The sequence below is a fragment of the Lepidochelys olivacea genome (assembly GCF_965140295.1).
Source record: "Lepidochelys olivacea isolate rLepOli2 genome assembly, chromosome: 3".
In the NCBI taxonomy this organism is placed as follows: domain Eukaryota; kingdom Metazoa; phylum Chordata; order Testudines; family Cheloniidae; genus Lepidochelys; species Lepidochelys olivacea.
Genome location: NC_140413.1, coordinates 149,759,599 through 149,783,997, shown reverse-complemented (window position 1 = coordinate 149,783,997; position 24,399 = coordinate 149,759,599). Strand labels below are relative to the sequence as shown.

The window sequence follows — 24,399 nt, the reverse complement described above, 5'->3', positions numbered from 1 at the left end:
CTAACAAGAGCCCGTAGCTGCAGCAGCATGGATTTCAGCACAGCCTGCCCAAGATCCTGGGATATATTCCCATTCAGAGCCTGCACCCGTGTGGCTGTGTCTTCTCTGCTATGTTTGGCTGTCCTAGCTCACATGAGTATGCCTCTGCGAGCTGCAATCACACCTTCAATGACTGTTTACACGTACTCCAGGGGAGAATCAAAGAGCAAACCCTGGGGGTTTTGCACAGCTAGGTTTGGTGCCAGGGATGCAACTATCCTGGACATGGGTTACAGGTGGTAGATGGAGGGCATCAGTGGACTATGCTGGGGTGAAGCTGGCAGGTGTATGGGCAGGTAGTCCTGGTGTTCAGAGGAACCAGCGCTGTCCCTAGGAGCAGGAGACTGTTTCTGGGGAAACTGCTTCCAAGAGAGGAAAAGGGGCTGGGACGCTCAGACAGGACAGAATGCTACAGTTCACTATTGTGGTCACTAGGGGGCACAACAGCTCAGCCAATGCACCTGCCAGGGCAAGTTTTGCAGAATGGATTTGATTCTCAGAATAGCTTAGCACCCGCAGCCCCACCCCCCACCACCTCTCAGAGCATGAGATCCCAGCACCCCCAGCTTGCTGGTGCCAGCCCAGACCTCTGCTCCCACAGCCTGCCCGTACTGCCCTGGACCCCCAGCCTGCTCTCAGTACTCAAAGCACTGGCCATGTCTCCATGCGCTGGGGTTATGGTTGGGACCCCCTGCCCCCTCACTGTCCATGGAGCCCCCCCTGAAATGGGAAGCCAGAGTGGGAGTGAGCTGAGCAGGGGCTGAGGAGAGAGACACCAAGATGTCTCCACACCGGTCCCTTCAGCCCTGGGGGCCTGGCTCTGCTGGGGCCGACGCGGGTGGCTGAGGCCTGCATGGTGCTCGCGCTCCCCTCCCCCAGTGGCGGCGTGGGAGTCAGTGGCAGACACATGAGGAGGCATGTTCACTCTTTGTATAGAAAAAGGCAACTGTACAGCTACATTTACAGAGACAAACGGGCCAGGCCCCCACTCGCGCCAAGGGGCACCCAGCCCGGCAAGGCCTCACGGAGCATGGGGTGGCTCGTGGCAGTGCTGTCCTGCACTAGCCTTCTCACTCTCTGCGCCCCGCCCCCAGCCAGCGTCCCTGCTCCACTCCGCCAGTGCCTCCTGCTGGGGAAGATCAAAGTCTGGGGCAGTGCAAGCAGCTGGGGTCAGTGTCACCTGGAGGGAGGGCAGGAGCAGGGGAAAGGCCAGGGCAGGAGGAGAGGAAGGCAGTGCAATAATTAAGGCATCTGACTGGCATTCAAGACACCTGGGCTCTATCTGCAGCCCTGCCCCAGTTCCCCAGCTGGAGTATGGGGTCATGACCCTTCCCTAGCTCCCAGGAGGGAGGGGGAGGAATAAAGCCATGAATGTCTGAGCGGCTCAGCAGCCATAGAGATGGGGGGTCACACACGTATATAGGGCGGAGCGGGATGGAGTGCAGTCTGCAGGACTCCCTTTCACTCAGCCAGGCATGGGGCGTTTCCCTTGCTAGGGGAGGGGGAGAGACACTGGACAAGGGTGAACGCTCCAGGGACCCCTTGAGAGGAGGGCGGGATGGGGAGAGCCAGTCACAAGCAGCCCCCAAGGGGGGCAGTGCCCCAGGCACTCTTTTTTCTTTTGAGCTAAGGACCCCAGACTTGGCGGGTGTGATATGAATTTGAGGCAGGATCCTGGCATCTGTGTGTGGGGAGGGAGTCACACGACACGGGGCAGGGGGAGATCTGTGTGTGCAAGGGATCCAGGGGTCACACACAGTATGGTGGGCACACAGGTCCTAGAGCCATCACACAAGCTGGGGGTAGGGCAAAGTGGCCCAGCAATGGGAGCCCCAAGCCATCCTCAGGGCAGGTGGAGGTTGCTCCCCAGGTCAGAGGGCGTAAGGTCTGTTAAAGCAGTGAGAGTTCATAGCAGTACACAGGAGACGTTCCCCATGGCACCGTAGCCTCTATGTGCTGGCTGGGGGATGAGAAGCTGAACCAAGCATGGCCTCATTGTCCATGCTGCCGCCCCGCTAGATCACCGTCCGGAAGAGGAAGGAGAACACGGCTCCCAGCGCCAGGCCCAGTGAGAGGAAAAAGGCCATGATGGCTCCAGCTGTCTCGGCTTCATGGGCGAGCACCTTTCTGGGGGAGGAGAGAAGCGTCAACCCAGCAGCACTGTGCACCAGCCCCAACCCTTGGTGACTCCTGTCCTAAGCCCTCCTGTAGGAATCAGTGCCCTGCAGCTCCCCAACATCTCCCACTCCATTCTCAGGGCTGAAGGGAAAGGGAACGAGAACCTGGAATGAACTAGGAGTTGTCTTTGGGGAATAATCCTGCACCACCCCAAACAGAAGGGTTGGGAGGGACCTCAAGGGGCTTCTCAATGCACACTTCAGCAGAACATGTGGGAACTAGAGCAGGGGGGCTGCCCCCACCCTCGCTCGCAGCCGGCGCCCTCGCTCCTGCCCCGCCCCGCCCCTCCTGCTCTTCCAGCTCTGGTCCCCCCACCTGTGTGGCACAGAGCAGTTAAAATATTTCTGCTGGACACCCCACCCCTTGTGGCAGAGTCGGGCTGAGAACCCAGGTCTCCCGACTCCCAGATCTGTGCTTCAACCCCTGCTTGTGGGTCAGAGCAAGGGACTGGGGGGATCCTGGGGCACACACAGGGTCTTCTCCCCGCCCTGTGGCCAGGGCCGCTTTAGAGACCCATTGTTCTACCGCCAGAAAGAAGCCTCAAGTGCCTGACAGAGAACAGTTTAGTCCAGTTTCCAAGGGCCCCCAGGATTGTGGTACTGACACTGCAGGGAAGGAGGGGACAGGATGGCATGTGAGGGGGAGCAGCCTGCAAAGGGCCCCCCATGTTGGAGGGCAGGAGGTTCCCTTCACGCCACTGGGAATGCACTTGGTGAGCAAGTTCATTGAACTGCCCGGCTGTTATGCACTGGAAAAACACTGGCGGAGTGTGTGCAGGCCTGACACGCCCGTCGGTGGTGCTCTCGTGCTGCCTCTGCTGACTGTGCTGGAACATGGCAGGCAGAGCAGAAGTCTGCACTAAGGGTGGTGCCCAAACCAGAAACCTGCTCTTTTCAGGCTGTGGGAGGAATGCAGGGGCTGGGGCGGGGTGTCACGCCCAGCCACACGGGGCTGAAGCTGAGCCAGGGGTCGAGCTGGCGCTGTATGGGTTAGGTTAGGAACCAGGCCGGCCAGCAGCAGGGAGAAGCGCTGGCATGGCTGCCACTTGATAATCACTCACGCTGGTGACGGGGAGAGGGAAAGGGGGGCCGGAAGGGCACCTGCTTCTGGAAGGGAAGGGGGCCGAGGAGGCAGTCGCAGCAAAGGGCAGGGAGGGTGCTGACTGTTTCCCGGCGGGGCTTCTCTGCAGCAGTAACCCCATCCCCACGTCCCCCTGGGATGAGCGCCCAGCTCTGAGTTATGGGCTCGTAAAAAGACCACAGCTGCTAAGTGTCAGGCACAGCGCCATCCTGCAGCTCCCGGTGCCAGCATACCCCTCGCCTTGACAGACTGCAGGGCCCGGTCGACCCCAGCTCCCTGCGCTGGGGCCGAGGCTGTGTCCCTGGCCGAACGCTCTGCAGGGCCAGTCGCCTTTGGCTGCCTAGCTCTGGGGGCAGGTCCCCACCCCAGCTATCGGCCCTGGCCCCTGTCGCTTTCACTCCTCTCTTAGGAGGCACAAGTCTGAGCTCAGCTCCTGGCTGGGGAGGAAGGAGAAGACTCGTGGCTGAAGCACAGGACTGGGAGCCAGGACACCTGGGTGGCCCGGGGCAAATCCTCCCCCCACCACCCGTTTCTCCCTCTGTAACATGGGGAGAGTGATCCTAACCCACTGCACCAAGGCAACTGGAAAAGCACCTGTTAGATAGGGGAACCCCCAGGCTGGGTCCCTGGGGCAAAATTGCTGTCAGCCAGTGCCCAGTGCAGCAGCATGGGCTGGTGTGTGGTAAGAGGTTGCTTGGCTCCCCTCCCCCAGCCACAGGTCACACTCACTTGGGCCCGAAGCACATGCAGAGGCTGGCCAGGTAGCCGTTGGAGATGGAGAAGAGGATGATGAAGCTGATGTACCAGGCGTCGTGGTGGAAGAAAACGGGCATGTGGCTGCGGGGTTGCACGTTGCATAGCATGAAGAGGGGGATGAAGACCATACGGGCAGCCACCATGATGGGCAGGAGCCGGCTGTCTTTCCCAGGCTGGGAGAGAGAGACACAGATCTATGAGTGGGTAGTGTGCCACAGGACACTGGGGAACTGGGCAGGTGAGGGGCATCTCCCCATGGCACCCTGCAGGGCACTAAGGTGCATCTGACGGCAAGAGGTGAGAGTAGAGGGGGATCCATACAGGTAAGGCATAGGAAGGAGGCTGCTGAAGGAGCTTCCCATTGTCCCACTCAACTCTAGGCCCCCCCCTTCTAACCGAGGCAGCTCAGTGCTGTGCCTACCCACCTGAAGGGGGTGCTGCTGAGGGACGCAGGCTCCCTCTCTCTGCCCTGCAGTGCCCCTTGCACATCCTGCGCCCCCATCTGATGCGAATGTGGCTGGGGAGGACTGGACTTACTGAGCTCCTGCACTGCAGCTGCTGGCTTAGGCCCCAGGGAGAACAGCGGGGTCAGCAGGCAGGTCCCTGGGACGCAGTCCCTGGCTCCTGCAACCCCTTCAGGTCCATTCCCTGGGACTGGGCTGGGGCTTTTCCAGCCCGCTGACTCGTGCTGCTGGAGCGCTGGGTGGCAGCAGGAGCCAGAATGCTGAGCCAGGGTTCTGCAGAGCCAGTAACGAACGGATGGAAAACAGGCTGATGGCAGCTGTGAAAGCCCTGCACACACGCAGTCCCCCGCCCTCTCCCGAGGGGACGGCCGTTCATGGGAAATGCCCGTATTCCTGGCCGGCTTTCACCAGCTCCCTGAGCTCCCCTGCCCCACGCTCTCTGACCCTTGGCCCTGGCTTGGCAAGTTTCTGGTCAGTCTCCCTTCTCCTGCCTGCTGTGTCTGCAGGTGTGAGCCCTCCCCAGGGAGCATAGAATCATAGAATCATAGAATATCAGGGTTGGAAGGGACCCCAGAAGGTCATCTAGTCCAACCCCCTGCTCAAAGCAGGACCAATTCCCAGTTAAATCATCCCAGCCAGGGCTTTGTCAAGCCTGACCTTAAAAACCTCTAAGGAAGGAGATTCTACCACCTCCCTAGGTAACGCATTCCAGTGTTTCACCACCCTCTTAGTGAAAAAGTTTTTCCTAATATCCAATCTAAACCTCCCCCACTGCAACTTGAGACCATTACTCCTCGTTCTGTCATCTGCTACCATTGAGAACAGTCTAGAGCCATCCTCTTTGGAACCCCCTTTCAGGTAGTTGAAAGCAGCTATCAAATCCCCCCTCATTCTTCTCTTCTGCAGGCTAAACAATCCCAGCTCCCTCAGCCTCTCCTCATAACTCATGTGTTCCAGTCCCCTAATCATTTTTGTTGCCCTTCGCTGGACTCTCTCCAATTTATCCACATCCTTCTTGAAGTGTGGGGCCCAAAACTGGACACAGTACTCCAGATGAGGCCTCACCAATGTCGAATAGAGGGGAACGATCACGTCCCTCGATCTGCTCGCTATGCCCCTACTTATACATCCCAAAATGCCATTGGCCTTCTTGGCAACAAGGGCACACTGCTGACTCATATCCAGCTTCTCGTCCACTGTCACCCCTAGGTCCTTTTCTGCAGAACTGCTGCCTAGCCATTCGGTCCCTAGTCTGTAGCTGTGCATTGGGTTCTTCCGTCCTAAGTGCAGGACCCTGCACTTATCCTTATTGAACCTCATCAGATTCCTTTTGGCCCAATCTTCCAATTGGTCTAGGTCCTTCTGTATCCTATCCCTCCCCTCCAGCGTATCTACCACTCCTCCCAGTTTAGTATCATCCGCAAATTTGCTGAGAGTGCAATCCACACCATCCTCCAGATCATTTATGAAGATATTGAATAAAACCGGCCCCAGGACCGACCCTTGGGGCACTCCACTTGATACCGGCTGCCAACTAGACATGGAGCCATTGATCACTACCCGTTGAGCCCGACAATTTAGCCAGCTTTCTACCCACCTTATAGTGCATTCATCCAGCCCATACTTCCTTAACTTGCTGACAAGAATACTATGGGAGACCGTGTCAAAAGCTTTGACACTTTGAGCACTTTGGTTCCGGCTGGAACCTGCCCTGTTCGGTCCCTTCCCTTCGGCAGGTCCAGCTTTGCTTAGAGCCAAGTGCGCAGAGTGGAAGCCCCCATCTTGGTCTTTCTCCAGCAGGGTGTGAAAACGTGCCCCCTGGACCCGACGCCACTGGGACATCCCAGCCTCTCCTCTCAGTTCCACCTGGGCCTCTCCAGAGCGGTTGCAATGGGGCCACCATGAATGGATGCTACCGTCCTGGAGCCAGGATTGGCTGCCTACATCTGACATGAGCCTTTGTTGTCCCCTCAGCTTGAGACCCTGCAGGGCACATTGTGCTCATGACTGCCCCACTGCTGTGCCAGCCAAGCCCAAAGAGTTTGCTGCGGGATAGGGGCGGGCCAGTCCCAGTGTTTGTGGGTACAGCCAAAACCAGCATCCTGTTGACTGAGTGGCCCCGCCCCGGGAAAGGAGGGCCTCCGGCAGATCAGCCAGGCCAAACCACAGGCAGTCACATCCCCATTTCCATAAAGCTGTTTTGGAACCATCTCCAGCTGGGTCCTCCTGCCAGCAGGGATGTGGCCTGGCGAGGCAGCTCAGGGCCAAGGGCGAGGGCAGCCAGACAACGTGACCCCACTGCTGGGAGGGAGTTTTGGAGAGGCAGCTCCTGGCAGCAGGGGGTCCTAGCTCGGCCAGGCCGGCTGCCTCAGACCGGACAGGCTCCCCGTTGTCTCATGCTGTCAAGAGTTTATTCAAACAAACATCCTGAACAGTAATGGGGGAAGTGTTGTATGGGGCGCGGAAGAGGTAGGAAGAGCCAGAGACACCCCAGCCCCCTCCCCACCCACAGCAGCAGGCGCAAGGGATAGTCACTGCAGAGCAAAACTCTGGACCCACAACCTGACCCACTCTAGGCCACCTGGAATGTGAGAGAGAAAGAGTCCCCCAGCAGCCCTGTTAACTGTACAGGGTCCATGACACATACTCATGCAGATCGGTTTCCAAAACACCTCCCATTCCCTGGACATGGTAGCACCCTGAACGCTAGCTACAGGGGGCGGTGTTTAGCCTCGCTCCTGCATTCTCAGTTCCCTGCTGCTGGCCGTGCCTGGAGGATGGCAGGTGGCAATTCCAGGGCAGAGTGGGTACAGGGCTCAGACCAGCCGACACAGTCTCGGAGGCCCACACGAAGGGCCTCTGAGCCCTGTTATTGGGACAGGGCCAGACCCCACAGCAAACACCATAGAACTCCAGAGCGTCAATGGCACCATATGGGGCAGACCTGAGGGGGCAAGAGAAAGAGACAGAGGGGGGCCAGGGAAGGGGCAGCATTGGGCACTGCTGCCATGGAGGGGACTGTAGCCCATTTGGTGCCCTTTGTGAGCCCAGCCCTAGACTGCCTGCTAGCAGTGCAGCCCCCTGCTGCTCCTCCTCCGCCCTGACCAGCTGTTTGTGTAGCTGCAGCCTGGGTTTGTTTACAAGGAGGCTGCAATTGAGAAGATGATTGCCTCCAAGCCACACTGCCGGGAAAACAGCACCATGGGAATGTCTAACTGGAACTTCACAGGATCCCGCCCCCACGCCCATTCGCCACATCCCCTCTCGGACCTCCCCAACACCAGCTCCCTTCCAGGACCTCCAGCCTACCCATCTCTCTGACTTCACTTGGGCCCATGCCCTCCTTCCCAGCCGGAGTTTTCTCAGCGCCATCCTGTCCCCGGCGGTGAGCTGCTCTTCCCTCGGCCCTAGCTCCCAGACTCATAGACTTTAAGGCCAGAAAGGACCATCGTGATCATCCAGTCTGACCTCCTGCACGTCGCCAACCACAGAACCTCACCCACCCACTCCTGTGACAGACCCCTAACTGCTGGCTGAGTTACTGACATCCTCATTTAAAGATTTCAAGTTAAAGAGAACCCACCATTGACTCTAGATCAAACCCACAAGTGACCCAGGCCCCATGCTGCAGAGAAAGGAGAAACCCCGCTATGGTCTCTGTCAATCTGACCTGGGGGAAAATTCCTTCCCGACCCCAAATGATGATGATTTAGTTAGACCCTGAGCATGCAGGTGGGACCCACCAGCCAGACACTTGGGAAAGAATTCTCTGTAGTAACTCAGAGCCCCAGCTAGCGTCTCATGTCCAGCAACTGGAGATATTTGCCGGCTGCCATCCCCACACCTCCTTCCCTGTCACACGCATTCCCAGAGCAGCCCATCTGTTGTTGCTCCCTGGGCTCCTTTCTCCCAAGTAGCTGCTGCCCTCTGCACTCTTCACAAGGCAGCTGATGGCTTCCTACCAGTACCACCTATGGGTCCCTTCTATGCCCTTGGCATCCTGCATCTTGCTTTTCTCTGGGCTCACCACTTCTCTCTCTGCTGTACTTTGCTGCCCGCAGCTGCTGGTGTCCCTCAGGGCACCATCCCCTTGCTTGCTAGTTCTCTCTGGAGTGCCTGTTACATCCACTTCCTGGGGAGTTAATTATAGACCCTTAAGCAAACGTGTCAGACTCAGCTGGGAAAACACCCCGAATTCACAGTGCCTTTAGCTTCTCCAGCCAAAAGAGGCAGGACAGGATTCCAGGGGGACGGGCTCCCTACAGCTCCATGATAGTCACCCCTTGCCCTTTCCTAGCATGTACACACAATTGTACTTGAGCCCCAGCCCACGGGGAGGTAGGGGTCAGCAGCTGAGGGTCACCTACTGTACAGGTGGAGAAATTGAGGTAGGGCGCAGGGAAATGACTCACACACGGGCATGCAATGAGGCAATCAGAGCCAGGGACAGAAACTAGGAGTCCTGACTCCCAGCACCCTGCTCTAACCCAACAGTCCTTGCTCAGCTCCCAGAGCCAGGATCAGAATTCAATGCAGAGCCCCGTGTGCTAACTTGCCAGCACCCACTTCCTTGTGTCCTGCATGGGCAGCTGGGCTGTCAGGACACAGGGCAGCCCTGAGAGGTGAACTCTGATTGGCTGACTGTGCTCCTAAAGGGTCAGGGCCCAGCTGCCAGGCCCGTGCCCCCTCCGCCCCACACTTACCCACAAGCAGACAGCTGTGAGGCTCCGTCCCAGCCAGTCGAAGATATTAAACATCAGGAAACAGGAGACAGGGATGAAGTACATCTCTGGAGAGAGAGGAAGGGTCAGTGACAGGTGATAGGAAGGGGTGGGGTGTCCTGTCTTCTGCATGAGGTGCCCCCCACCGTGCAAGGGGACAGGGGGATCAGGCCCTACCCAACAACACAGCCCCTCCCAGGGGTACAGGCTCGCACCCTCCCTCTCCCTCCAACACGCCTCTCCCTGCAGCTCAGCAGCCAGGACAGGGTCTGGGCCCAGCCCACACCGTTGCCCACAGATCCTGCCCAAGCCTAGGAGAGAAACCTGGCACCCAGTCTGTCAGAGGACACAGCAGGCCTATCCAGCTCTCAGGTTGCCATCAGATGTCACTGGGGCCTCTCCCCTGTAGCTCCTTCCCCACCCGAGCCCCACTTTCTTCCAGCTCTGCCCCTGGGGGCCACTCCCTTCTAGTCCGCCCTGTCCCTAGTCTCCCTAGCAATGAACGAAGGGAAGCCTGCTGTCACTCACCCCACTTGCTGCTTCCTGCGATCGTGGACTTCACCTCGGCGGTGACTGCCGGGAAGACCCCAATGGTGACAGTAAAGACAAAGCAGACAGACAGAGCCATGACCCAGATCTGAGGGGCGAAAACAGAGCCAGGACCCGTTACCCAAATATGTAGGGACAGACCAGCTCTGGGGGGTCTCCCACTCCGGGTGAGAGACGTGGCCCAGGCATGAGGGGTAGGGGGTATCACCGACTCACATACCTTCTTAAAGATGCTGAAGACGGAGGGCTTCTGGCTGGAAACTTGGGGGGCTGTGTTGTTCGGGTACCTCTGTTCCACCCCATTGGGCTCGCCTGTAGGGAGAGACAGGAAGGGTGAGGGGAGGCCCTAAGGTGGTGGGTGACCCCAGGTGCAGCCAGTAGCTCCACGCTTGAGCCCAGTCCCAGAATCAGCACTGATCATGCCTGCGCCTTCCCCATCCCCTGGGATTCTGGGGTGGGCCACATGCAGAGGGGCTGCAGGCTTCCCCAGAACTAGAAGCCTCCCCAGGTCCAGCTCCAGTCCCCAGCTCTCCCTCCAGCCTACCTGTCAATATTCCCCTCTCCCCTGGTTCAGGCTACTCCCCCGGCATGCCCCACCTTTCTTGATCAGGTCGATTCTAGTCTCCAGCTCAGCATGCCCCTCATGGACCCGATACTCGGTCTTGTCCTTCATCAGGTGGTAACGGAAGAAGTCCTGCAGAGAGACCACCCAGAAAGTTTGTGTGTGGGAAGGGGGGTGGGGGTGGGGGGGGAGAGGGGCAGGAGGAGAAACTCTCTGCCCCCAGGGATGGGGGCTGTCTGCGGCCAGGACTGGAGTGTCACGGGGGAAGCCTGCAGGCACGGGAATGAGGCTGGCTTCCCCTTGCACTACGGCTCCTCTAGAGCACAGCACCCCCACTCTCCTCTGCCGGATGGGTGGTCCCCTGCTGGGGTAGGTCCCCTGCCGGGGTAGGTCCACACCCTTCGCCTCCCTGAGAAGGGCAAGTCCTTACCAGGCGGGGCAGCAGGATGTAGGAGCCGATGGCCAGCAGGATCACCACGCAGGCTGTGATGAAGTAGCCGAATGCGCTGTCTTCCAGCAATGAGCCGCCTGGGAGCACGGAGAGGAGAGAGGCCGGAGGTGAGGGAAGGGCAGAGGGGGTTGCTGGGGAAGGCAACAATAGGGGAAGAGACACGCCCTGCCTCTCCCCTCCACGCCAGCTCTGCCAGAAGGACACCCCTCTCCTAGGACAGGATGTTTGCAGAAGCCTGTGGAGACCCCCCAAGCTGCCCCCTGCATGATCACCTACCCAATAATTGGATTTTAGTGCCCCTTCCAGAGTGACCCCCAAGTGTGCCCTTTCCTAGAGGTGCCCTGGCAGCTGGCTCTGAACTGTGTGTGTGTAGGGGGGGCATCGAGGGGACGGGCAATCTGCACACCCTCTGCACCGATCAGGCCCTCCTGCAGCTCCTGGGCACTGGCTGTGTTTTGCAGCAGATCCCACTGAAAGGTGGGCGGCTGTAGGGCTGTAGACAGGGCTTCATGGGAGTTACTCACTGGCGATAGCGCAGATCATGGCCAGAGCTGCGAAGGTCCCTGCCATGCCCTGCCCGCTCATGATAGGGGCGGTGTAGCTGACAGGCAGCAGCCCTGCCAATCCAAAGAGGCTGCCCTGGAGGATGGCACCAAAGGCTGCAAGGACAAAGACAGGTAATAATGAGGATCGGCAAATAGGGGTGACACATAACAGTGCCCTTCTCCCACCCTTGCTGTGAGACAAACAGGGGATCTGCACTACATCGCGGTCAGTGCCCCTGCCCAGGTCCCTATGGCGCCTCCTGCTGGGGGAGGAGTAGCCATGCATTTCAGTGCCAGGAGATCAGACCCAGATGCGAGACCCTGTAGCAGCAGAGTGGGTTGGCACTGCCTGGGGTAACAGCGAAGGGAGCGGTTGAATAGGGCCAGTGCCTCTTTCCACCCCTCTGGGGCCAGCTTCCCCGACCCCAGTAGCATCAAGGATTGCCCAAGGCCCCCCACTCACAATTGATGAGGATGATCTTGACCATGGTGATGACGAAGAAGGGGAGAGGCTCCAGGGGGATCTTTACCAAGGCAGCTGTCATCATGAAGACCAGCAGGATGGCAATCAGGCTGCCCAGGATACGGACTTTCTGGGGGACCCTGCAGGGCGGCAAGAGAGCCCCACAGTGAGAAGAGCCCCCGCCAACAGGGCCATGGGGGGCTGCGAGAGGCACCCACCTCGGCAGGCCTGCCTTAAAGGGGAATTGGGTCACAAAAGCCAGGCGTTTGGTGGGTCTCGTGCCGGTGTCGAGTGGGGATTGGTCCAGCTGGGCTCTGGGAGGATGGAGGGGACCCGGAGGGAGGCTGAGTTCTCTGCTTGGCCAGAGGGGATGGAGATGAGGGACCGGGCCAGGGCAGGGGCCCAGACTTACCTCTGGTGGAGGAAGGAGTTGAGGCAGGTGAAGATGAGCAGGGGTAGCATGGCACAGAGCGTCATGAAATTGTTGAACCTGGCCTGCAGGTGGGTGGGGGGAGGCTCCTGGCCCTTGTCCGTGCTGTTCAGCCCAGCGAGGGGCTCCAGGGAGGAAATGTTCTGGGGTTCCCCAAGGCGGTTGGTGAAATACTGAAAGGGAGAGAGCGAAATGAACGCGCTTGCCTCCGACACACCCATGCCACACGCACTTCCCTCCTGGCGCATACCAGCTCCCAGACCAACATGAGCATGGACCACACGCACCACACACTCCTTACCCTGGTGGCTGTCATGAAGAAATTCCATGGCAGCAGCGTCCCCAGGCCGAGTGTGAAGAATATCAGCCAGACAGCTTTATACCTGTGCGAGAGATGGGCAGAGTCAGAGGGGTCTCTGAGCAGGCTGCTGCTGGGACAGGTCAGGCGGTAGGAGGATGTGTGGATATTGCCCCCATCTCCTGACCATCCCTGGCCCAGAAGAGGGGAGAGGGGAAGGAGGCACTGAATCATGAAATAGCTCAGGTTCAGTGTTCATAAAGGGAGGGCAGAGGAGAGATTTTCTTGGAGAAGGCAGGGGCCTGGGCTACCTGCCACTCTCACAGCTCTGCCAATGCCCCTCACCCCTGACCTGCAGCCCCCCTGCTATCCCAGCCCTGGGCTCCCCACACACAGCTCTGCCAGTGCCCCGCACCCCTGACCTGCAGCCCCCCCACCGCTATCCCAGCCCTGGGCTCCCCACACACAGCTCTTCCTATCCCTATCACTCCTGACCTGCAGCACCTGACTGTTCCAACCCTAGGCTCCCTTAAGCAGACATTAATTACATTCCTCAGGACAGTGCAGGCTGGTGCTGCTCAAGCTCCCTCACACAACACAACACAGACAGACACTAGCCTTTGGGGCACCCCTGCTGAATTCTGCAGCACTCTTACAAGCACTAATGTCACCGGCCAGTTCCCAGATTCAGAGATTCCCAGGACAGAAGGACCATTGTGACCATCTAGTCTATCGCCCCGTATAATACGGGCCAGAGAATGGCCCCAGAATAATTCCCAGAGCATATCCTTTAGAAAAACATCCAGCCTTGGTTTAAACACTGCCATTGTTGGAGAATCCACCATGATCCTTGGTAAATTGTTCCAGTGGTTAATTACCCTCCCTGGTAAAACTCTGTCTTATTTCCAGTCTGAATTTGCCTTGCTTTGACTTCCAGCCATCGGATCGTGCTGTACCTTTCTCTGCTAGAATGAAGAGCTGACTAACAACTATTTGTTTCCCATATAGATACTTATAGACTGGAATCAAGTGACCCCGAACCTTCTCTTTGTTAAGCGAAATAGATTGAGCACCTTGAGTCTACCACTATAAGGCCTGTTTTCTAACTTTTTAAATCATTCTTGTGGTTCTTCTCTGAACCTCTCCCCAATTTATCAACCTCCTTCTTGAACCATCTGTGGACACCAGAAATGGACACAGAGTGTGCCAGCAGCAGTCATCCCAGTGCCAAATACAACCGTAAAATAACCTCTCCACTCCTACTTGCGATTCCCCTGTTTATACAGCCCAGGATCACTTTAGCCCTTTTGACCACAGTGTAGCACTGAGAGCTCATGGTCAGCTGATTAGCTGCCAGGACACCCAAGTCTTTGCAGAGGGTTCTCCATTCAGTGGGGCACTGTGCCATTGTGCCTGTTTTTACAGAGGTGCTGAACACCCCGCAGCTCCCACTGGCTTCACCTGGGCCAGCGAGTGCTCAGCCCCTCTGAGAATCAGGCCCTACATGTCCAACATGGGACACTCAAAGCCTATAGCTGCTTTTGTCCACCTAGGCCTTAATGCAGTCGAATGGGCACGCGGAGTCCTGACTGCCCCTTAGTGGCAGCTCTAATCATAGTGCTGCTTAGTACAGCATCCGCCTGTTGGACCCAGAATCCCCTAATGGGAAGTTGGATATGTTGGAGTTCGGAGAAATAAGGCCAGGTGGGTTGTTAGCTGCGAACACCAGGGGCTCCCACTTCCTTACCCGCTGTGTATGCCTTCCCAAAGAGAAGAGACTGGGTGCCCCCAACAAGGTGTAACCGGGGGGGGGCTATATCTGACACTCCATATGGCATTGATGCTAAGGCAGGAGAATGGATCCCACTTGTAGGAGAGGGGCAGCTCTCTGCAGAAGGGGCAGTGGGGAGAAGGGTGTCTGCTTGGCCCAGGACAGGTTGTGTGGAGCCCCCGCAAGTGCTGGGAGCAGCCCTGCCTCCCACTGACATTAAGTAAGAGTGCAAGGGTTCAGCTGCCCTGTGACCCAAAGGGGATTTCCAAGCTGTTATGAAAGAGGGAGGGAGCAAGCAAGGGTGTTGGCTGCTCACAGGCCCATGGCGGCCAGATACGTGCTGGCAGCTGGCAGATATGGGAGGGGGCCAAGTCTCTTAGCATTTGTCTTCTCCTCACAGTGCGGAATGTTTGCAGCCCGTGAGTTATGGGAAAACTGACAAGAGGAGAGCTGCCAAGGGAGGAGAGCGCCACAGACCCGATCCTGTTGCTTTAGTCACGTCGTGAGCTACAGACTGGGCTCCACCTAGAACGACATATAGCACAGCACTGGCTGCTGCTCCCCCAGCCCTCTGCTCCAGGGCCACAGCAGAAGGCAGGGGAGTAGGGTTTCTGGGTTTGGGGGCAGCAATAGCTCCCCACCTCCAAGTTTCAGGGACACTGGATTTGTCAAGATCATGGCCCCTGTGGGCTCATCCCAGGGTCCTTGGGCTCTTATGGCAGTCCTGTCACTTGGTGAGCCTGCCAGGCTGCAGGGAGGGGGTCCCGGAAACATTGCTGCAGCTGTGGTTCTGTCAGGAGGGGCTGGTCAGGGGACCAGCGCGGAAGGCGATGTTTCCAGGGGACGTGTGTGCACGCATACTAAGGCCTGGTCATACCTGTCTGAGGGACCGCTGCTCGTCATCATGGTGCCTGGTGGCGGTCAGCGAGGTTTGGTAACACTCTCACTGTGCTGCTGGCGTCCTGCAAATCCAAACCAAACAGAGAGCTTAGTGGGGAGCTGGAATCCTGGGAGCAAGGGGCGCAGTGCTGGTTTTAGTGCTGGGGGCATCCTGGGTGAGCTGGGATCAGCAACACTCTGAAAGGGAACAGTACCCGCACAGATCTGCCTCCCCTTTGCAGAGCTGCTGCTTGGAGCTCTTCCAAACGACTTGCTCAGGACAGGCTGGGATGCAGGGCAGTGGGGTCGGAGGCCTGAAGCCCCTTCCTCCTGCAGGGAAGCCCTGCCCTGACACTGCCCCTTTCTCCCCTGGGTGAGTTGAGCTGGCATTTTTCTCAGCTCCTCAGTCCCCTCTGCATCAGCCAGGCATATCTGTTCCCCTTCAGTTACATACCCAGCAGGTCCCACCCAGGAGGCCTGGCTCCTCCATTCTAGGCTATGTGGAGTCGCCAGTCCAGCAGTGACAAATACCCCATCTCCAGACAAGGGGAATGCCTGGCTCTGGCATGCTCTAGGTTCCTTTAAGCTGGTGCATATCTCCCACCCCCTTTTCTCTGCCATGTACACTGGAGCAAATCCTCCACAAGGGCTGAGGCCCCTCCCAACCCCTCTTTGGTACCAGGTGACAACGAACCTTTAGGCACCTGCTCCAGCCATGTCTGCTTTCTGCAGAGACCCGGCCCTGCTTTATCCCTATACACCAACGGCTCTTCAGCCCTGAGGATGGATCAAGGGCCAGTTGGAGGGTCTGAGCGTAGGCCAATCTCCTCCTCCCACAGAGACTGCAGGATTTGCTGCCCCATCATCAGCAGCAGCCCTAGCCTGGCCCTTGCCAGTTTCAACTGTTACTACATTGGGCACTTCCTCTTCACACGCAGTGGGCATACTCTGGGGTCCCCGTCTAGCTCACTCCCCTCTGCAGATCACATGACCCCCTAGACAGGGCAGAAGTGTGATCCCTTTTGTCGCTTATGGGGCATGGCATAGTTACCTAGTACATCTCACCCACTTCCCCCTACCATGGCTACCCCCCAGGAGCTGCCTCCCAGAGAGCCAGCACCCAGCCACAGCTGGGACTGCTCCTCAAGGCTCCAGCATCAGCCTAAGGGAGCCCAGAAATAACAGAGAGCAAACGGGAAAGCCACTGCATCTGGTGGGAGAAAGCCTATTCAAGGCGAGGAGTTCAGCTCAGGGGACACGCGAGTGCAGGAAGGAATTTGGGAAGACCACTATGAAGGTGGAAGGTGCTGCACCAGAAGAGACTAGTGGGCCCATATGCCCAGCATCCTCTGTCCTTGCTGAGCTGGATCAGATCAGTGGGCCCATCTAATCTGATGCCCCCTTACGTCTCCTGCTGCACTGGCTGCTGGTCCCAGTACTTAATGGCACAAGGAACGTTTAAAAAAAATCCTCATCATGCACCTGGCCAGGTGTGCAACCCTCTCCCCAGCCAGCTGACACTGTGAAGCGTGACATCCAGTTGCCCGTAGGTCAGCGTGCAGAAAGCTGCAAGCATTCCTGCTGCACATCCTGCTCCCTAGCCAGATTCATCCTGCCACTGCACAAGGGGCCCAGGGCAACTGGATCCCTCCTGTTGGGAGAGTTCCAGTGGGGCTGACCAGAACCTGGATCCCAATATGCCGCCTGATAAACGCCCTGACTGTGAGACACACCCCTGCTCCCCCACCACACCTGCATGATAGAAGGGCTGACGGAGAGGCCGAGCCCATGCACACAGCTGGGGATGACAGAGCCAACGGAGGCTCTGGCAGCCCCATGCCCATTGATCAGGAAGGCGTGTCTGAAGGCAGTGGAACTGTGTTTTGCCTCCCACGGGAGTGAGTGCCAAGCCCCTCTTGGTCATGGGGGCTGCGTTGGAGCAGATGAGTTGGTGTCAGCTGGCGTCAGGTCACATCACACAGAGCCAAGGGAAGGGAAGTGAGGAAATGGAGGATTTTGCGGAGGGGATAGCGTGTGAGCAGTACTACAGGCTGCCAGCTTCAGGATCCCAGAGGAACGATGGAGCAGGGCAGCAAGGCCCAGGAGCTGGGGAGTTTGCCGGCATGGGGACGGCTCTCCCTGCCAGCAGTGCAGCTGCAGTGAGCCAGCTTGCAGCAGCCTCTGAAAGCCCACCTGTCACAGGGCCCTGTCACACCTGGTTTAGTTCTGCTGCTCTGAGCTGGTGGGTCCCCACACACTCCTCTCCCAGGCCCCTCTCTCTGCCCCGAGGGGGCCACTCACTCCTGTTTCCCTACTGACTGTGAGCCCATGTCACTCTGGGAAGGGTGAGCGGGCTTCCTAAAGGAAGGTGCCATAGCTGCTTAACCCCATGCTCTCATTTTGCTAAGTGCCTCCATTTCTTTCCAGAGTGCTGGCTTATTGCAAGCACACACAGACCAGCACTCATTACTCCCAAATACCTGTAATGCAGCCAGCTCAACACAAGCAAATCAGTGTGAGTGACCCAGCCTGTGCCGCCTTGGGCAACCCAATAACAGTGCCCTACAACCAACCAGTGTATGTAGCCCAGCCTTCACTAGCAATCCTGCGATAATGCCCAGCTCAGCTGGGCTAAGAAAGCCTGTGAGACAGCTGCTGGGCCTGCACTCTTCCTCTCAGAGGATACATGAGCCTTCATGGATCATGAAATCCTCCGCACATCAGGGAGAGGAAATACTTTTTTCAAGGTCATGGCATAACAGCTTCGTGACAGTTCTGCAGAGCTTAGAAATGAAATCTCCCTGCAGGGGAGGGATGTGGGAGCCCTTGTAATAAACCAGGCTGCTGCTCCCTCTTGTGAATCTGCTACAGGGCTACCTCTGACAAACTGCATGGCCCTTTCAGGGCTTCAGGCCACATGGGATGCCATGAGCTTTCCATGGTCAGTACTTTCACCCCTGGTATGCGCCAAAAATGGCTGTCAAGGACATTGTTCCCATAAAACGATCAGGACAGGACCAGTACTTTCACCCCTGGTATGCGCCAAAAATGGCTGTCAAGGACATTGTTCCCATAAAACGATCAGGACAGGACAGGTCCAGATGCCTTTTCTGCCCTTATCTATAGATATTCTTCAGAGAGTCAAAAGTCTTTCCAGATGTCCCAGTGCAGCGGCTGACTTGAAGGGACTCCCATCTGAGTTCACGCTGTCCTTAGGGGAGTGCCCATGGACGCTTTTGATATGGATAGAGTGTATATTTGGCAATTGTATATTGAACGCAAAAATCTCACTGATGCTGCACTATGGTATATCTCAGATTTCACACTCCCACCTGGCTCCCATATGGACCCTAACCTGGCTGCTATTTAAACTAAAGGGCAATTGGGCACAACAACATATGGGCATCAACTGACTATGGACACCTTTAGGATGGTAATTAGAAGGTTTCTAACCCTCAGACAGATGAGGATCTGGACCTCCCAATAGGAGTTGTAGGGGCAAACCATGATCTAGTTTTAAGAGTGAGCTGGACAAATGTATGCGTGCGATTGTATGATGGGGTTGCTTGTGATCGAAAGGTCAGGGCTCAGCAGCCTTGGGGCTCCCTTCCAGTTTGCCTTATGTTCCTAAAAGGTTTTGTTTCAGGGTTCCAGCCGGCCACCCTGAAGGGGTCGGGAAGGGATTCCCCCCTCCCTGCCAACATATTCTGGGAGGTTTTTTTTTTTTTTTTAAATCTCCTTCCTCTGAAGCATCAGGGATGGCCATGGCCAGAGATGGTTCATTGCACGGGGAGGGTTGGAGCTCTGAGATGGCACCAAGCACTCTCTCTCAGCTACTTGCCCCACATGCTCGAGGTCTAACCGATCGCCATATGTAGGGTTAGGAAGGAATTTCCCCCCCAGGTCGGATTCGGGGAAACCCTTGGGGTTTGGGTTTTTTTGCCTTCTTCTGCAGCATGTGGGTCACTTGCAGGATTATCTGGGTATATCACACTTAATCATTTCCCTGTCATTGCAGGGGAACTTGGTCCCTCCTATCCTCTGCCTGTGGCACATGACAGTCTAGTCTCCTGAGGGCTGTAATACTTTGGTCTCATTGCGGTCGTTGGGTTTCGTGTGCGGGTGCTGGGAGGTGCTGTTGGTCTGAGATATACAGGAGGTCAGACTATTATGAACTGGTGGTCCCAGTTTGGCCTTCAACTCTATGACTAAGGAGGCTGTGGACCCACTAATTTGGAGCTGTCTGGCCTGGTGAGGGTCAGGTCCCTGGTAAACGCAGGTTTTTACAGTTAGCCTCTTGTATTTCTACACCCCAGGCAGAGGCTGTGTGCACAGAGAGCTGTATTTGTGCACGTGTGCATCCAGGAGACGGTGTGTCTCATACTGTTCTCAGAATGATGACAAACCCTTTGATTCAACAGTCACCATCAAAGAGCTGATGAGGAAACAGCCACAGTTTCCAGTCATCCTCTCTCTTCCTTCCTGGGTCCTGTTTTCAGACATCCTCTTTCACTGCTCGCCTGAGCCAGAAACCTGGGAACCCCACAGCCACTTCCCACAGGCTTCCAAACCGAGGCTCTGCCCCTCCTTGGGAAGAGGCAGCAGGATCATGGCAGTCTCTGAAGGGCCAGTGCCTAGAGTCTCTGCTCCATTTTTACAGGGCTCTGTATGCTGGGGCCACTGAGAGAGAGAGACTAAGCTCTTCAGAGGAAGTTGGACATCAGGCTCCCCCATCCTGCTCGGGTGTCTCTAATGGGGGCAGTAATGCCTGCTCTCTCATCCCGGCAAAGCTGCTGACAGCCCTAAGACTCTCATTCCAGAACTCACCCCCTTCCTCCAAGTCAGGGACCCTGCAGCAGCTCCTAGCATTGTCCACAGCCATGACTCTGTCCTGTCCTGCTCCATTTTCACTCCCCCATTTCTTTGGCAGGGAGTGTGAAATCAGCCAGCCCTGAAGAGGAGTCATAATCCCAGCACTCTGGGAGTGAAAGGGTGACCCGAGCCCAGCCCCTCTCAGCCACCCCATCTGCAGAGCCTCAGGTGGGAACTCTGCAGCCCGTGGGAACTCCCTGGGGAAATATAAAACCAAGGTGTTTTATCTTTCCTAGCACCCGGCTCCTTCTTATCACAGCTGCCCAGAAGTCTGGGGGGAGTGGCACAGCAGTGTTTCAGAGCTGGGATATGCCTTGAGTTACAGGCTACAGACCACTGTACCAGCCACTTCCAAAGCTAATGAGCACAGCTCCTGACACTGTGCGGGACCTGAGCTAACGTACCCGGTCAGCACACTCCACACTACTTGAGGAGCCAAATATAGCCAGCTCCCCAGGCATTCTGACCCAGTTTGACTCACCCAGCCTGGACCTCACTGGAATCCCTCCTGAGTTACACTGGCATGAGAGGAGAAACAGACCTTCCAGGGAGAATCCAGGGCTGCAATAACAGTGGTTAGTTACCGATGGGGTGTAAACGATCACAAACAGCTGCAAGTGGGTGCCTGGAGTAAAGCTGTGCTACTGACCCTGATCTGGCACCAGGTGAGTGTGGAGAAAGAGTGTAACACACATGCTGAGGGGCTCGGTTGGTTGCAGCAGCTAATAGGTGGGCACAGAGTAAACTGAAGAGCTGCTTTATCTTACACCCACCTGTTAGTTACTTCTCCCACCACACACTCCCCGCTTAGTGCATAAGACAACTCCTTTCAAACCCCCCCATCCAATGCCAGATCCATGCCAGTCACACAGCTTTCCCAGAGCATTCACTCCCACCTGCTTCCCGACCATTCCACACAGTTCTGCTAGAAGTGGCCCTCAGGCTCAGAGTCTGATCAGAGTTGTACAGTGTAAAGCCAGTACTACTGCCTGGAGTGACTTCACATGTACCCTGCTGTAACTGACAGCACAATCAGACTCTGGGTGTTTACATCAGACTAAAGAGTTTTCCGTGAAAAAGAGAGAGAGCTGGCCCATTGAGTTTGGGGTAAAGTTTCCCTGCAGATTGAACTTCTAGGATCCCTGCCTACTACTCCTTACCAAATGCCCCCATCCTACCAGCCAGGTGCTCTCAATAGCTCCTTCATGCTCTCTGTGCCCTGGGCATGCTCCCAGCTCCCCCAGAATTACGCATATTTTGGAACAGTTCTTAAGAGACTAGCATATAAAGTAGATCATTAGAGAAACTCCCACAAACACAGCCGCTTAAATAACAGCGCAAACAATGCCGTGTTCTCACAACAGGAGGAGGACTCAGCCCCCATGCTCCTGGCTCCCTTCAGCTGCAGCAATCTCCCAACCCCCCTGCTTCCGCAACATGTGACAGAATGGAAACCGACCTGTTGTCTAAACCCAGCTGCAGACCCTTAAATCCCGCAGCTGGGAACAACTGGCTGGTTTGGGGTGAGGATCCCCCTTGCCCCAGTGGACAACAAAGAGAGATTTACCAAGAGGGCAGGTGGGTCTCTGTCAGTCAGGTCGCTCCAGACCCTTCAGGCTGCCCTGCGGCTGGTATCTGAGCAGTCCCACAAGCTGAGGCCAGCACTCTTGATGTGGGAGGGGAAAAGCAGATACAAGAACTGACCCGGGCCTCTTTCTGAGAAAACACAAAGAACTCTCCCCTGACAACCTGCTATGTCAGAGGAGTGGAGATAAGCTACTCTCAGTGTGGATACCAAGCACGTGGGACAGGGCCTGTCTCCCCGATGAGATGTCACACAGGGATCCTAGTTACTTATGCCCACTAGAGATTCCCAAGCACTTCTGGTGATGCAGGGTGTTACGTCCTGTGCCCTGGCCTCATCTCAACTTGAGCAAGTCCATTCAGCCACCCTCACTCTCCTTGCCGTTTCAAACAGATACTGAATTCCTGCCTTGCTTCATGGCTTAAAAAATTGTGCCATGTCACTGTGCACTGATAAAAGGCTGCCACGCTCCACCCAAACAGTGGCTGCACTGGAGCAACCGGAGAAACATTGTGTGTATGTGAAGGAGAGTGTTTAACAGAGGTGAAGCCAGTGAACAGGGGGTGGGGGTGGGCACTGTTTCTATACAGGCAGTAAATCTGTGTGCATTCCCACTTGAGTGTAACGCAGTACGGATACAGACAGGTTGGAGGGAGGGACCTGTGCCCCAGGGCCAGAGCAGAACTCTGGCTATCTATCTCCACAGAGTTAGCCACACACAGGCTGTCTCTGCTCTGCCCCAGACTCAGTCAGGGAGTCTAAGGGCTGGGGTGTGCAAACTGCTAGCCTGCTGAAGGAAAGATCTATACACATTTGAACTGATTTGCTGCCTGGGCCAGTTTTCTCCCCTAGAACTTACTGTGATGGTTCTCAGGGTACCCAGAACTTGGCACCTGCTGCCTCCAGAGCAAGAGAGCTTGTCTGTGGTAGCTAGGTATTAGCTCCCTGATACCACCAGCCTTCCTAGCTAGTACAGTAGGTTTTCCCCTAAAGTTCAGTCTGTTGCAAAGTTGGCTGACTTCAGACGAACCAGGATCCAATCTTTTATGAAACACGCTCGCTTAACAAGACGTCTTCTCGGTGAAGGGATGCAGAGGATCATTCTCCATGCTGTGATAGAATGAATTAGAATTTTGTTTTCATTCACAGACAGGGTGACCCTATCTGTTGTATCCTTCCTTTTACCTCCAAGTGGTTTCAATGTTTATAGTTTGTCTTTGATGGTTTTCTATTCACTGTTCTCAGTTGCTGCAATTGTAGAAAATTGAGCAATATGTGACATAATCAGTTAGCGCGGGGGGGGGGGGGGGAGAAATGTTCGCTTCCACTTGAATGGGCCATCACCAAGATGACTTAATGCTTCCCTGTGGACTCATTTTTACTCCAAGACCATAAGGTACAGCTTTCAATATAGTTACATTATTCCTTAAACATTACACATACACACAATGGTTATAATAAGTATTAATAAGTTACAAGCACTCAGTAAAGACATCATATGCTACCCTTCATGGATAAACACCCAGAAAATGGTGTATGAGGTGGAGTGAGTTTGTCAGGTCTGAGACAGGAGTTGTTTGTAAAGAACAGTGAGCCCTTTGCCCAATGGTACCAATTGGCCTCTGTGTCACAAAGACCCATTCCTACCCAAATCCTAAGTTCACCAGAACTAGGACCCTGGTAGGTCAAAGCAGGCTTCGGAGAAATTAAAAGTGGTTACCACAGCAATAACAAGGAAGAGCCAAGAGCAGCTGACTGTAAAATACCTAGGAAGGGAGGGAAGGAGGTTGGCCTTGCTCAGAGAAGCAGATGCCACTGAAGTATCCTAGGAGATGCAAGCCAGGTCATTGAGGGTTTACAGAAGGAGGCTCTGCCATAGAGTTAATATTAGTCTATTAAATATCCAGTGCCCACCCAGCATCCAAAATTGTACCCAATGCTTCAGTGTTTAGCCCCGTGTCCCATGGTGCCACTTCCAAGCCAGCACCATGGTAGGCAGCAGTCAGTCCCAGGCCTTACTTGGCATTCTCCAGAGTCCTAACCAACCTCCTCCTGCTGAGCTGTCACAGGCTGACACTGCCCCTTTAGGGCAGAGCAGAGCCAGTGCATCCTGAGCCTCATCAGCTCACTCCAATTCAAAGGGTGGGGCGGCACTGGGTGCTACCAAAGATCCGGAAGAGGACCCCCCCCGAGAGAAATATCTGGTGACTCAGGGCTGCCTGGCAGCACTGACTAGAGGAACAAGGAAAGAGGCAAGTTAGCACTACCAGAGTCTGTATGTTTGGAACCTGGGAGAGGGCTGAAGGTGGGAGAGCAGCAAGAGAAGGTTGCTGGCTGACATCCCCCAGCCAAAGAGCCAGAACTGGAGGCAGGAGGAGAAGCAGCAGCAGCGGGAGCTGCCTGTTGGCTCTAGCTGGAGATGGGGACAAAGGAGGGTGGAAGGCAGAGGAGCAAAGGAGGGGCCTACCCATTGCCACCTCCAGGGCTTGAAAGCTGGTACCAGAGGAACTGTGAGAGGGCTGGGGAGAGTGAGGGATGCTTCCCTGGCAAGGATGCTGCCAGCAGAGAGGCTGGGGAGTTCCTGCTGGGAAGAACAGGGGTTGCACGCCAGGAGGAAGGTCTGGGCTGGCTGTCCCAGCAGAGGGACAGGAGGAGTGACAGAGTCTGGGTGTGGCGGGTGATGCCAGAATGTGGTATGTATTATGCCCATGGCCAAGAGGATGTGTGATTTTCAGGACAGCTTGCACTGGGGTGAT

General features: G+C 56.2%; 1 protein-coding gene across 9 annotated transcripts in view; it reads right to left on the bottom strand.

The window, feature by feature from the left end:
- Nucleotides 1-951: 951 nt before the first annotated feature.
- The window catches only part of SLC29A1 (solute carrier family 29 member 1 (Augustine blood group)), a 59,886-nt gene continuing 36,438 nt past the window's right edge, over nucleotides 952-24,399 (bottom strand). For 7 of the 9 annotated variants that reach the window (XM_084625013.1, XM_084625009.1, XM_084625010.1 and 4 more), the window contains 12 exons: nucleotides 15,185-15,269; nucleotides 12,540-12,621; nucleotides 12,221-12,411; nucleotides 11,809-11,948; nucleotides 11,325-11,459; nucleotides 10,780-10,877; nucleotides 10,385-10,481; nucleotides 10,008-10,099; nucleotides 9,767-9,875; nucleotides 9,221-9,306; nucleotides 4,027-4,226; nucleotides 952-2,166 (listed from right to left, as the gene is read on the bottom strand). In XM_084625013.1, coding sequence (XP_084481139.1) covers nucleotides 2,055-2,166; nucleotides 4,027-4,226; nucleotides 9,221-9,306; nucleotides 9,767-9,875; nucleotides 10,008-10,099; nucleotides 10,385-10,481; nucleotides 10,780-10,877; nucleotides 11,325-11,459; nucleotides 11,809-11,948; nucleotides 12,221-12,411; nucleotides 12,540-12,621; nucleotides 15,185-15,213 — 1,371 coding nt within the window. In that variant the 5' untranslated portion in view covers nucleotides 15,214-15,269 and the 3' untranslated portion in view covers nucleotides 952-2,054. Of the gene's footprint in view, nucleotides 2,167-4,026; nucleotides 4,227-9,220; nucleotides 9,307-9,766; nucleotides 9,876-10,007; nucleotides 10,100-10,384; nucleotides 10,482-10,779; nucleotides 10,878-11,324; nucleotides 11,460-11,808; nucleotides 11,949-12,220; nucleotides 12,412-12,539; nucleotides 12,622-15,184; nucleotides 15,270-20,539; nucleotides 20,620-21,625; nucleotides 21,734-24,399 lie in introns of those variants that run through there. The other 2 variants (XM_084625008.1, XM_084625014.1) reach the window with 2 other exon arrangements.